Here is a 12016-nt window from a genome sequence, read left to right as displayed (position 1 = left end):
TTTTAAAATAATCCAATAAGCATAAACTCCACCAAAACAATACATTTCTACATGGAAAATCATATATGTGGTGTTTTTAGTATTGTGTTCTAAAGTTCTGACTTAGCTTTTAGAGAATAATTATTTCAAAATGTATAGTCCCTTATTTATCCATTCAAAAATTATTCACTGGCTTCCAAGCATTGTTCGGAGCATTGGAGACAGATTCAAGAAAGACATTAAACTGAGGTCAAGAAGTTTAAATTCTATGGGAGTGAAATAGATACAAGTAAAATGTTAGAAGATATTTCATTTATGTGATTAAATGTGCTATAAATAATATAAAATAATTTAAATGTATTAACAATATAAAATATAAAGATTTAAATAAAGAATATAAAAAGGTTATGCAATCTAGGTATGAAATAAATAGAAGATGACATATGATAGATACATAGGTAGATAGTAAATAGATTAGATGATTGATACACATATGAATGATGAATTTTCAGAGACTCACCCACTGAAACCAGATGATTGATATTCTCCAGCATCACTTCTCTGAACAGCTTCATCTGTGATGTGTCTAGCAGTGCCCACTCTTCCTGGGTAAAGTCTACAGCTACATCTTTGAATGTCATTAACTCCTAACATATAACAGAAAATTGGATTCACACAAGGTCATCCTTAACAAAGTCCTGACTATGGTGCTTAAAATAGCTATGAAGAAGTAAAGATTGGATATATAAAGCTGGAAATGTGTTTGGAGTTGCTATAAGATCACTCTTAAGGCTGAAATGCCAGATGCCTTTCAGATATACTCACAGACATAGACATTCTGAATACATACAACTCCATTGTAAAGGAGTATCATATGACATGTGGTGTGATATACACATGGAAATTTCCCAGTAGATTTGTAATCATGACTTCCTGATGCTGACTATAATACTTGCTCTAGAGCATCCAAACTAAAACAGCCTTTTCCACAAATTTCAGGTAAATCTACATTTCCAGATAAGAAATATCCATGATATATCACATTTTTAAAAATGACTAAGGTTGGATTATTCCCATATATGGATGATCTCACCTTCCTCATTTATAAAATTTTTGAATATTATGTTTTGCATTTGAAAAGATCCAATGTGCTAATGTGTGAAGCACTGTTTCAGTGTAGCAAAGCTACTGGAATGCAATATACTAGAAATGGATTAGTTTTTACAAAGGGGGGATTTATTAATTTACAAGTTACAATTCTACGGCCCTGAAGATGTCCAAATTAAAGCATCAACAAGAGGATATCTTCACAGAGGAAAGGCAGCTAGCATCAAGGCTTTCTCTGGCATAGAGGAAGGTACATGGCAACATCTGCAGTCCTCTCCTGGCTTCAGATTTCAAATTGCTCTCTCAGCTCCTGTCCTTGCTTTTCCCAGGGGTGTTTTCTTTCTCTGTTAGCCTCTCTCAGTTCTCTCTTAAAGGGCTCCAGGAAAAGATTAAGACCCACCCTAAACTGGGTGGGTGTGTTGATTTGAAACTACATACCCCAGAAAAGCCATGTTCTTTTGGTCCTAATCCAATCTTGTGGGGGCAGTCATGTTCTTTTAATCCTGATCCAAAATTGTAGGGGATGACCTTTTGATTAGGTTGTTACCATGGAGATGTGACACACCCAATTTTGGGTGTGACCTTTTGATTACATGGAGGTGTGACTCCACCCCACTCAAGGTGGGTCTTAATTAGTTTACTGGATTTTTTTAAGAGAGCTCATAGCGAGAGAAACAGATCAGAGAAAACATACATACAGATGTTTGGAGATGCAGAGGAAAATGCCAAAAGGACCAACAAGATCTATGAGAGCCATATGAAACCAGAAGCTGGAAGAGGAGCCCAGATATTCCCAGGTGCCTTCCCATGAGATACTAAGCAAGTCAGAACCCAGAGTTTTCCCCCATGAAACTAAATTAAGGTGTACAGATGCTTAGGGAGGAAGCCACTTGAATCAGAAGGAGAAAGTAACTAACTGGGAGCAAGAACTTCAGATACCAGCCACATGCTTTCCCAGCTGGTGGGGAAATTCCAGATGCCATTTAGCCTTTCTTCAGAGTCAAGGTATCTTTTTTGGAATGCCTTAGTTTAGATACTTTTAAGGCCTTAGAGCTGTAAACTTAAAACTTAAATCCCCTTTTTAAAAGCCATTGTGTTTCTGATATATTGCATTCCAGCAACTTTAGTAAACTATAACAGTCAGTGACATCTCTGTGGGAACACTCTAATAAAAAGTTCCCCCCATAAGGTCTTCACCCACAAAAATTGATTAAAAAAGCATGGTTTCTCAGGGGGTACATAACAGTTTCAAACCAGCACATTCCACAGTCTGGACTCCTGAAAACACATGTTCTTTCCAAAAGCAAAATACATTCATCCCATCACAATATCACAAAGCCTTAAATCATTTCAGTAACATTACAAGTACAAAACAAAGCTAAAAACAGTATAAAAATTAACCAAAGTCAGTTACAGCTGTGGTCAGTCCTAAGGAAAATTTTCCTCTGGCTATGGATCTGTGAAACTTACAACATGTTATCTGCTTCCAGTACACAAGGAAAGAACTGTCTTAGAAAAATATTCCCATTTCCACAGGGAAAAGTTGGGAGGAAAACAGCAGTCATCAGACCAAACACTTCCAAAAACCTGCAAACTCCATTTTAAGATCTGAAAATCATTTGTAGAATGTTTTATCCTTGGGGCTTGAGAAAGTGGCAGACCAACACTTTGTCAGGGCTTATGCAGCAGCCCTGCTCTCTGCAAACATGAGGGTGAGGGTTGTAACATCTCCAAGCATTGGGGAGGCCACCATGTTCTCAGTTCCACCTCCTCAATTATCTGGGTGACACCCAGACTATCTGCCATCTCTGGGGTATGCACTGAACACCTTCAGAATACTGAGGTGGTGGCCAGGATCTCCCCAATCCCTGGGAGGATCTCCCACCCTCTCTGAGGCCTGAGGTGGCAGCGTTCATCCTGAAGAAAAGGGGGTGGGAAGACCCTGTAAATTCCAGGGCAAAGGCACCCCTTCCACATGGATGGGTAGGTCAGCTCTCCCAGCCCGAGGAGTCTTAGCTATAGATCTTGGCTTCCATGGGTTTGCTTTTGAAGTCATTTTTCCTCCAATATGTGCCTTTTAGTCCAGACTGGAAGTGATTCTGTTTATACAGATCCTGCAACAAACTTGCACGTTTTCCATGCAGTATACAGGGGTCAAAACTATCAGACGTTAAGACTTTCCACAAATTCTGGATAAATCAATTTCCAATTCAAGCTTGTGCTGAAATGGCTGACTGAATCCATGTTTGGTTAAATCATCACATGGGGCACTATTTTCTGGGGACTCACTTTCTGGAAGCCCAGAATTTTCCAGAATATCAACTTCTGCTTTCCGTGTAACCAAGAGTTCAGTTTTCACCTTATTCCTTTCTCATTTTACTATAAGCTGCAAGAAGTCAGGATGCATTTTTTTACATTTAATTTGGAAATTTCTTCAGCTAAGTATCCCAGTTTGTCACTTTCAAATTTTCCCTTCCATCCAAAACCAATATGCAATTTTGCCAAATTCTCTGCCACTTTAAACCAAGGATTACTTTTTTTCCAGTCTGCAATTCCACATTCATAATTTCTGTCTAAAACCTCATTTGAAGCACCTTTAGCATCCATATTTCTACCAAAAGTATCTTCAAAGCAAAGACCTTTTCAATCAAACACCTCACAACTCTTCAGAATCTCCCCCCTCATCCATTCACAAAGCCATTCCAGAATTTTGTTATTTGCAAATTACACAACACCCCACTTCTCTGCTAAAGCACCGGAATGCAATATACCAGAAATGGACTGACTTTTACAAAGGGGACTGTGCCAGTTTGAATCTGTGGTGTACCCCAGAAAAGCCATGTCCTTTAATCCTCATTCATTATTGCTGGGTGGAATCTTTTGATTAGATTATCTCCATGGAGATGTCACTCACCCAATTGTGGGTATTAACTTTTGAATAGAAGGAGATTACTCTACCCATTCCAGGAGGGTCTTGATTAGTTTACTGGAATCCTTTAAAAGAGGACACATTTTGGAGAGAGTCCCTTTATAGAGCCAAGAGAACCATGAGAGCCCATGCAGCCAGAGGCCTTTGGAGATGAAGAAGGAATACACTATTGGGTGAACTTCATGAAGCAACAGGCCTGGAGAGGAAGCTGGAGAGGAAGCTAGCAGAAATCCTCATGTTTACCACGTACCTTTTCAGATGAGAAACTTCAGCCTTTCTTGAGTGAAAGTAACCTCTTGTTGGTGCCTTAATTTGGACATTTTTATAGAATTGCTTTAATTGGGACATTTTCATGGCCTTAGAGCTATAAATTAGCCATTTATTAAATTCTTCTTCTTAAATAGCCCTTCCATTTCTGGCATATTGCATTTCAGAAGCTAGCAAACTAGAACAAGGATTTAAGTTGCAAGTTATAATTCTAAGGCTATGAAAATGTCTAAATTAAGGCATCAACAAGAGGCTGTCTTCTCCGAGGAAAGGCAGCTGGCATCTGGGATTTCTCTGTCACATGGGAAGGAACATGACAATATGTGCTGTCCTTCTATCCCACCTTCTGGTTTCAAAAGGCTGTCTCAACTCCTGTGGGTCCTTATTTCTCCCTGGGGTGTGTTCTTTCTCTGTTAGCATCTGTTCTAGTTTGCTAGCTGCCAGAATGCAATAAAGTGGAATGGTTTTTAAAAGGGGGAATTTAATAAGCTGCAAGTTAACAATTTTTAGGCTGTGCAAATGTCCCAATTAAAACAAGTCTATAGAACTGTCCAATCTAAAGCACCCAGGAAAAAATACCTTGATTCAAGAAGGCAGATGAAGTTCAGGTTTTTTCTCTCAAGTGGAAAGGCACATGGCATGCACAGTCAGAGTTTCTCTTTCATCTGAAAAGACATGTGGCAAACACGGTATCATCTGCTAGCTTCCTCTCCTGGCTTCCTGTTTCATGAAGGACCTCAGGGGATGTTTTCCTTCTTCATCTCCAAAGGTTGCTGGCTGGTAGACCCTCTGCTTCTCATGGCTATGTTATTCTGCCCTCTCAGAAACTCTTGCTTTCTCTGGAATGTTTCTCTTTTATAGAATTCCAGTAAAGTAATAAAAACCCACCTAGAATGGGTGGAGACACATCTCCACATAATTCAGCTTAACAATCACTCTTGACTGAGTCACATCTCCAGGGAGATAATCTAATTAAAGTTCCAAACATACAGTACTGAACAGGGATTAGAAGAAACCATTGCCTTTACAAATGGGATTAGGATTAAAACATGGTTTTTCCAGGGTATACACACCCTTTTAAACAGGTACAGTATCTCTCTGCTCTCTCTCACAAAGGGCTCCAATAAAGGATTAAGACCAACCTTGAATTGGATGGGTCACATCTCCATTGAAACAACCCCCAAAAGTCCCCCACACAAGATTGGATTAAAAGAGCATTGCTTATCTGGAGTACCTAACAGTTTCTAAACAGCACAAGCATTTTCTATTTGAATTCAATTCACTGGTCTATTATTCATTAATGTGGTAAGGAACTTGGAAGCAATATTCAGAACTCTAGAGTATTGAAAAAGTTTCATACAGAACTTTGGATCAGTAAGTGCTGCCTCCCTCAAGTCTACATAACTCAGTTGTTCATGATAATGTTCAGTACAGTTGCTCATGGACCCTTGAGACAGTTATACTGAAGAATTACCCTAGTTTAACTATTCCTGTGGTAGAAAACTTCCCATCTCATATATATTCGATGGCCTTCAAGACCAGTTTCCATCATCTCTCTTGTATCTACAAGAGATTCTTCATCTCATCTGTCTGTTGAAGATTTAAAAGAAGCCTCTTCATTGCCTCTGGTACTATCAAATCTTGAAAAGTTTTCACAGTGCTATAAATACTTATACATAGTTTACATTTATAAAATTTGAATAAAATTTATTTACAAAATTTGAAGTTGGGAAATTGAGAACAACATTTGTAAGGAAAATTTTAGTTTTCTTTTTTTGAATATTTCAAACTATGCAAATAAATTCTATCAACATGTCAAGAAAATTTAAATTGGGGAATATAAATAAACTGGTCCTCATTTTCTTCTATTTCTTATCCTGCACTTGTGTTCCAGCCAACAATGCATTTCAGCATTGAGAGTGATCTTACTGCAACTCCAAACATATTTTCAGCTTTATATAGTCTTACACGCCAGCATGTGTAAGGATGGATTTACTGAATGCACTTCCTGAAATAGCTTTCCCACTGACTGTTAACATCTGCTCTTGCTCATCTCTATCACCTGTGTTCACGCCTAAGCATGAACTAAGCCAACTTCAGGCACTGACATGATCCATGAGTCTTATTTCTCCAATGAGATCATGCATTGGCTGAGAAAAAGAAAACATCTCTTATCTCTTCAGAGAACACAACCTTAATGGAGGCTGGAACAAACTACTGTAATGCTAGGGAGATTACTTACTGATGAGCTCCAAATTTTACCATAACTATTCTAGAGTCCAGATAAACTAAACTGAACTTCAGATCCTTGAATAGCTCATGAATGGACTCAAAAAATTTTTAATGGAAAATTGTGCCCTAAAATGTACTTCTAATGCCATATATTTTAATTACTTTAAAGTATTTGTTGTATCACCAGCTAATGAAAAGACTCAGAATGCTTATGCCGAAAGAAGAAACCTCTTCATCTGCTGGCGATAGTAGTGTAACTTCAGTTAAAGAATTTCCTACTCACCCATGGTTGCATTGTCAATAGCTCAGCTGACAACTGTTTTCCTTTGAATTTTCACTCACAACCAAAGTAGTAAGTGAGCAAAGCTGAGAAAGGAGATAGAAGCTTTCAGACTCAAGTCTTGACCACAATTCCCAGACTCACCTGTCATGAATCCCAAACCCTTCACCTGGGAGTAAACCTAGTCAAAGCAACAGGAACATGAAGTGCACTCCAAGAAAAATAGGGGGAGGTCTCTCCCAGGCCTAAGAGATAGGAGGCCCTGGATCTTCTAGAAAATAATGAAGATATGAATCCTTTCTTTGTGCAGATAAGGATATGCATATCATTTAATTGTGTGTGTTAATTATCCCATGGTATTCACTTTTCTTTCCCTGATTCCAAATCACAGGAATTCTTAACCCATGTCTCTCTGGCATTAGGACTCCACCATCAGAGAAGGCAGTTGGGAATTTCTCTGATATAATATACTAAGTTTATACACTAGCATTGGTTCTCTAGCATCCATCCCTGTCCTCTGGACTCTTCCTCCCTCCCTGCTTTAACTTGTACCTACTCTTCTGTGTACACTTGTCCTAAACATCTTGGTTCTTGCACATGCGATATATAACAACGTAATTCCTTCAGCACTTAAGTTCTAGATCTCATCCCAATGAATATGGCTATCAACCAAGAAACTTAATATATTTAATTATGAGGTAGGTCTATTCAAGGTCTTGATCAATTTGGAGGGATCAATGGCTTCCATCATGCAAACCTAATCATAAAATAGCAAAAAGATATGAGTCATAATGTCATTGTCATGAAGATACAGAATGAAGAGATTTGGGAGGAAATCTATTTGCTCACTGACATTTTTGTGACTGGGTAGCTGAAATCTCTTTCATATATTAATCATTAGCTGTGACCTCCCATATTTCATTATTTATGTATGTTAATTGATGTGTATAATATAAATTCACTTTGAAAACATCTGCAGAGGGGCCAGCCTCTCCAGAACTTCAACGAGTTCCATTCCCTACCCAATATTTTTGAAAGCCTCTTCCAACATGAAAAAGTTAGAATGGGCATAGCCCAAATACTCCTAAAGAGTGGGAGAAGGGAATCCACATCTGTTTTCCAGTCAGGAGGTTTCTGTTCTGGAATAGGAGGCTTGGGGGCAGAGACTTTCTGGCCTATTTTTCCCTCACGTTGTGTCTCCACCATTAGGCCCTAGAATATGCTGCTACTACTGTGGAACTACACAGTTATTTTCTCTGCTCTAGGATGTGTGCTTTTCCACTAGAAGCTCTTCTAAGGGACCAAGGCAATTAAAAGCCAGCAGAATGGAAAGGAAGTGTTGTGGTCATCCTATGTTCTGCTTCCTGTCAACAATGTCTACATTACTACTAGGGACCATATTCATTGCTTTAAGCTCAAATCACATACTACTGGTGAAATAGGCAATGAAGAGAACAAATATGATTATCTCCCAAGTACTGTGAATTTGTGTTCAGAACTGGTGAAGCTCCTTTTCTGTGTGCTTGTGTCATTCTGGGTTATAAAGAAAGACCATCATCGAAGTAGAAATTTGAAATGTGCTTCCTGGAAGGAATTGTCTAACTTCATGAAGTGAAATTCCTGTCTTTCTTTCCTGGAAAACTTGATTGTCTTCTATGCCCTATCCTATCTTCAGCCTGTGGCATCTAAACTGGATACAGTGGGTATCCCTCCTGATTCTGTTTTTGTCTAATGTGGCTCTGACTGCCAGGACTGAAACTTCACAGTATAACTTGGTAAGACATGGATTTCATCAGGATGCTTTCTTCAGCCCATTCAATTTCTGCCTTCTTTCCAGAAGTGAGTGTTCCACAAAAGACAGTTGCACATGAAAGGAATGGACTTTTCCTGAAGCTAAGTGGAAGAACACTACAGCCAGGGTTTTCAGTCACATCTGTCTTGGTCTGGGCCATGTTCTTATTATAGGCCAATGTTTTATTTCTTCATTGGCCAACCTCTACAATGAAAAGATACTGAAGGGAGGGAACCAGCTCATTGGAAGTATCTTTATACAAAACAGCAAACTCTATTTCTTTGACATTCTTTTTAATGGACTGACCTTGGGACTTCAGAGCAATAACTGTGACCAGATAAGAACTGTGGATTTTTTTATGGCCACAATGCATTTTCAGTAGCACTTATCTCTGTAACTACATTCCAGGGCTTCTCAGTGGCTTTCATTCTGAAGTTCCTGGATAACATATTCCACGTCTTGATGGCCCAAATCACCACTGTCATCACCACAATAGTATGTATCCTGGTTTTTTACTTCAGGCCCTCCCTGGAGTTTTTCTTGGAAGACTCATCAGTCCTTCTTTTCATATTCATTTACAATGCCAGCAAGTCTCAAGGTCTGGACTGTGCACCTAGGCAAGAAAGGTTCTAACAGCTATATGGCAGTCTTTGGGAGCACCCCAGTGGGGATGGATAGGAACTGGAAAGACATACCAAACCCAAGAATGATACTGAGTCTGATGAATATACTTTCTAATTGGTACCTAAATAATTGACAGTTCTTACAAAATTAATTTTCTCATTTTCAGTGTTTGTAATATTTATCATTACATCTTGATTAATTAAGAATATTTCTAAAACATAATACTCTTTGCATATATCTAACCACTCTAAATGGTTCCATGCAAGGTTCAGATTTCCCAAAGGCTGAAAAGTTCTAGGGAATTGACATAGAAGTAACAGTATAGAGACTGCCAACAATAGGCTGGTACTTGATAAATCAGCAAGATATATTTGCAGGTTGTTTTTCTTGTCTTCCAATTTCCAAAGAACTTGCAATAACCACATTAGCTATACCCTATAAATAGGCAAATAAAGTTCAGTTTACCAGATATTGATAATTATGTATTTCTAATCTGCATGCAAAGTCTTTCCTTTTTTATAATTAAAAATATCATCTAGCTTGTCCCTTGAATTTTGAGGCACTAGAGGTAATTGTAATAAAAAGCAACAGGGAGTGTTTCTAAAAATTTTGGCTGAAGGACCTAAATACTTAGTCACACTAAATGTTTTGTTGAAGAAACTTATTCTACATGAATAAGCTTCAATGTGGATGAAAGTTGGTTCCCAATTACCAGTTAACTCTTAGACCTTATATTCCTTGAACAAACCATGCTGTTGTTGTTTTTCCCTATGTTTATGTATCACACAATCTTGGCCTCATTCTTCTTTCATATTACATTTTGGAGAATTAATAAGAAGAGATTTCATTTTATTATTTGTTACCTACAGCTTTTGACTATTTTGTGTTTTGTATATCATATGTTGTCCCCAAAAGTTGAGACACTGGCTTCAGAATCATACCATTTTATCAGTAAGACTAATACCTAAGAATTTCTTTTAAGGGGTTTACAATGCAAACAAGTTTTGACTTTTACTGAAATACAAATAGTATCATTCTCAAACAAGAATGCCAGTAGTGAATGAAGCATTTTACAGTAATATTATTCCACACTTATGAGTCCATGGTATTTTTTCAGGTTCTTTTGCATGCAGGAAATTGACTCTGTGAAGCAGAGAAGTCAAGTGATAGATAATTTAAAAAATGAGGAAACACAGAAGTGACTTGCCCAAGGTCATGCAGCTGGCTGGTGAGAGGGGAAGAGTAGGCTTTAGCTAACGGCATGATATGTTTACAGGGTACCATATCATGAATGTGAGCTTTAAGGTTTCATTCTAATGTAGCCAATATCCATTTCTTTTTTCCCTGATTTTCATACAGATGAATATAAAATAATACTGTTATATAACCCATCTGCATTATCCAGAATGACATAGCCGGCAATAGTTGGTGGAAAATTTGTAATTAAAACAATCATTAAACCTGAAAATAAAAAAAAAAAGTGGGAGAAGGATCAGAGGTGATGGTGGAGTTATACAGAAAAGGTAGAATTTAACAATGAGTATGATTGCTGAATCATTATATTGATATTTCTTTTTTTCTCCAGCATCTTAGATCAGCTAGAAGTAAAACTTAATTATGTGGAACTGTAACCCACATCAAACTCTGAAATCTGTTCTACAACTAATTGTTGTGATGTGCTTTGAAATTTATTGCTTTTCTGTATATGTTTTCAAAAAAAGAAAAGTCAAGTGTGATGACAAATGCATAGCTATATGATGACATTGTGAACCACCTGATTGTATTTTTTGGATGAGTACATGTTATGCAAATATATATCTCAATAAAATAATTTTAAAAAGATCATATGAGAAAGTGGAATTATAAAAGAGAAGATAGGATAGATAGATTAAGTTATGACTCCTTAATCATTATATTGAAATTTCTCTTAGTATCCAGTGTCTTGGAACAGCCAGAAGGATAAACCTAAAATTGTGGAACTATAACCTATACCAAACTCTGAAGTCTGTTCTATAATTGTGTTGTGCTTTGAAGTTCATTTTTTTTGCATGTTATTTTTCCCAATAAAAATTTTTTTAAAAATCATTAATTATATGCTTTTCATGGATAAATAATGATAATGTGTCATAAACAAAAATAGGGTTAACTTACTAACTTGTACCTGAAGTCTAGGGAAAAAATGGTTGTATTAAATATACTTTGAGAATATTTTTGAAAAGTTTAATCCTTATACTAACCCTGGTGATACAGGTTAATTTACTCCATACAATTCCTGAGAACAGTATTTCTGAAGTCACTGAGTAATAAACCCATCAGGCAATAAACCTGAACATTTACCAGATCTACACCATGGGAGGTGACTCTACCTATCCCTTGTCCATAACTGCACCTGACATAGCACATTACTAAGCTACTGCTTTAGGTCAAAATGCAAAGTGGTAATTCCTAGCGTTTTCAGATATATCCTGATAACTGATTCCTTCTTCCACATTCTATAACCACTTCAAGTCTCACAGTTTTGAATCTCACACACTCATATTTCACATTTCTTTCAGCAGATAGGATTCAACATAATAATCAGATGAATATTGTAATTTGAGAAATACCTCACTTTAGCACCAAAATCTCTACAACTATTCTTGCATTCATATCCATTAAGAACTGTCTTTCAATGAAGGTGCAAATTAATGATGGATGAATTCCTGTCTTTCCTGTTTCTTTAGAACCATTTGTGATTAAAATTGAAATCTTTACAGCAACCTCTCCTCTTTTGATAATCAATCCCCTCATAACTTAAATTCATTTT

General features: G+C 37.3%; 1 protein-coding gene and 1 pseudogene across 1 annotated transcript in view; one reads left to right on the top strand and one right to left on the bottom strand.

The window, feature by feature from the left end:
* Window positions 1-12016, bottom strand: part of LOC143647067 (uncharacterized) — an 89980-nt gene that overhangs the window by 17196 nt on the left and 60768 nt on the right. The window contains 2 exon segments of the mRNA XM_077116697.1: window positions 500-626; window positions 6798-6880. Coding sequence (XP_076972812.1) covers window positions 500-626; window positions 6798-6809 — 139 coding nt within the window. The 5' untranslated portion in view covers window positions 6810-6880.
* LOC143647068 (UDP-sugar transporter protein SLC35A5 pseudogene) lies at window positions 8120-9324 on the top strand (annotated as a pseudogene).

Source organism: Tamandua tetradactyla, chromosome 9 (genome assembly GCF_023851605.1).
Source record: "Tamandua tetradactyla isolate mTamTet1 chromosome 9, mTamTet1.pri, whole genome shotgun sequence".
NCBI classification, from domain to species: domain Eukaryota; kingdom Metazoa; phylum Chordata; class Mammalia; order Pilosa; family Myrmecophagidae; genus Tamandua; species Tamandua tetradactyla.
The sequence above is the reverse complement of the archived record's forward strand: the minus strand, read 5'-3'. Positions and strand labels throughout refer to the sequence as shown.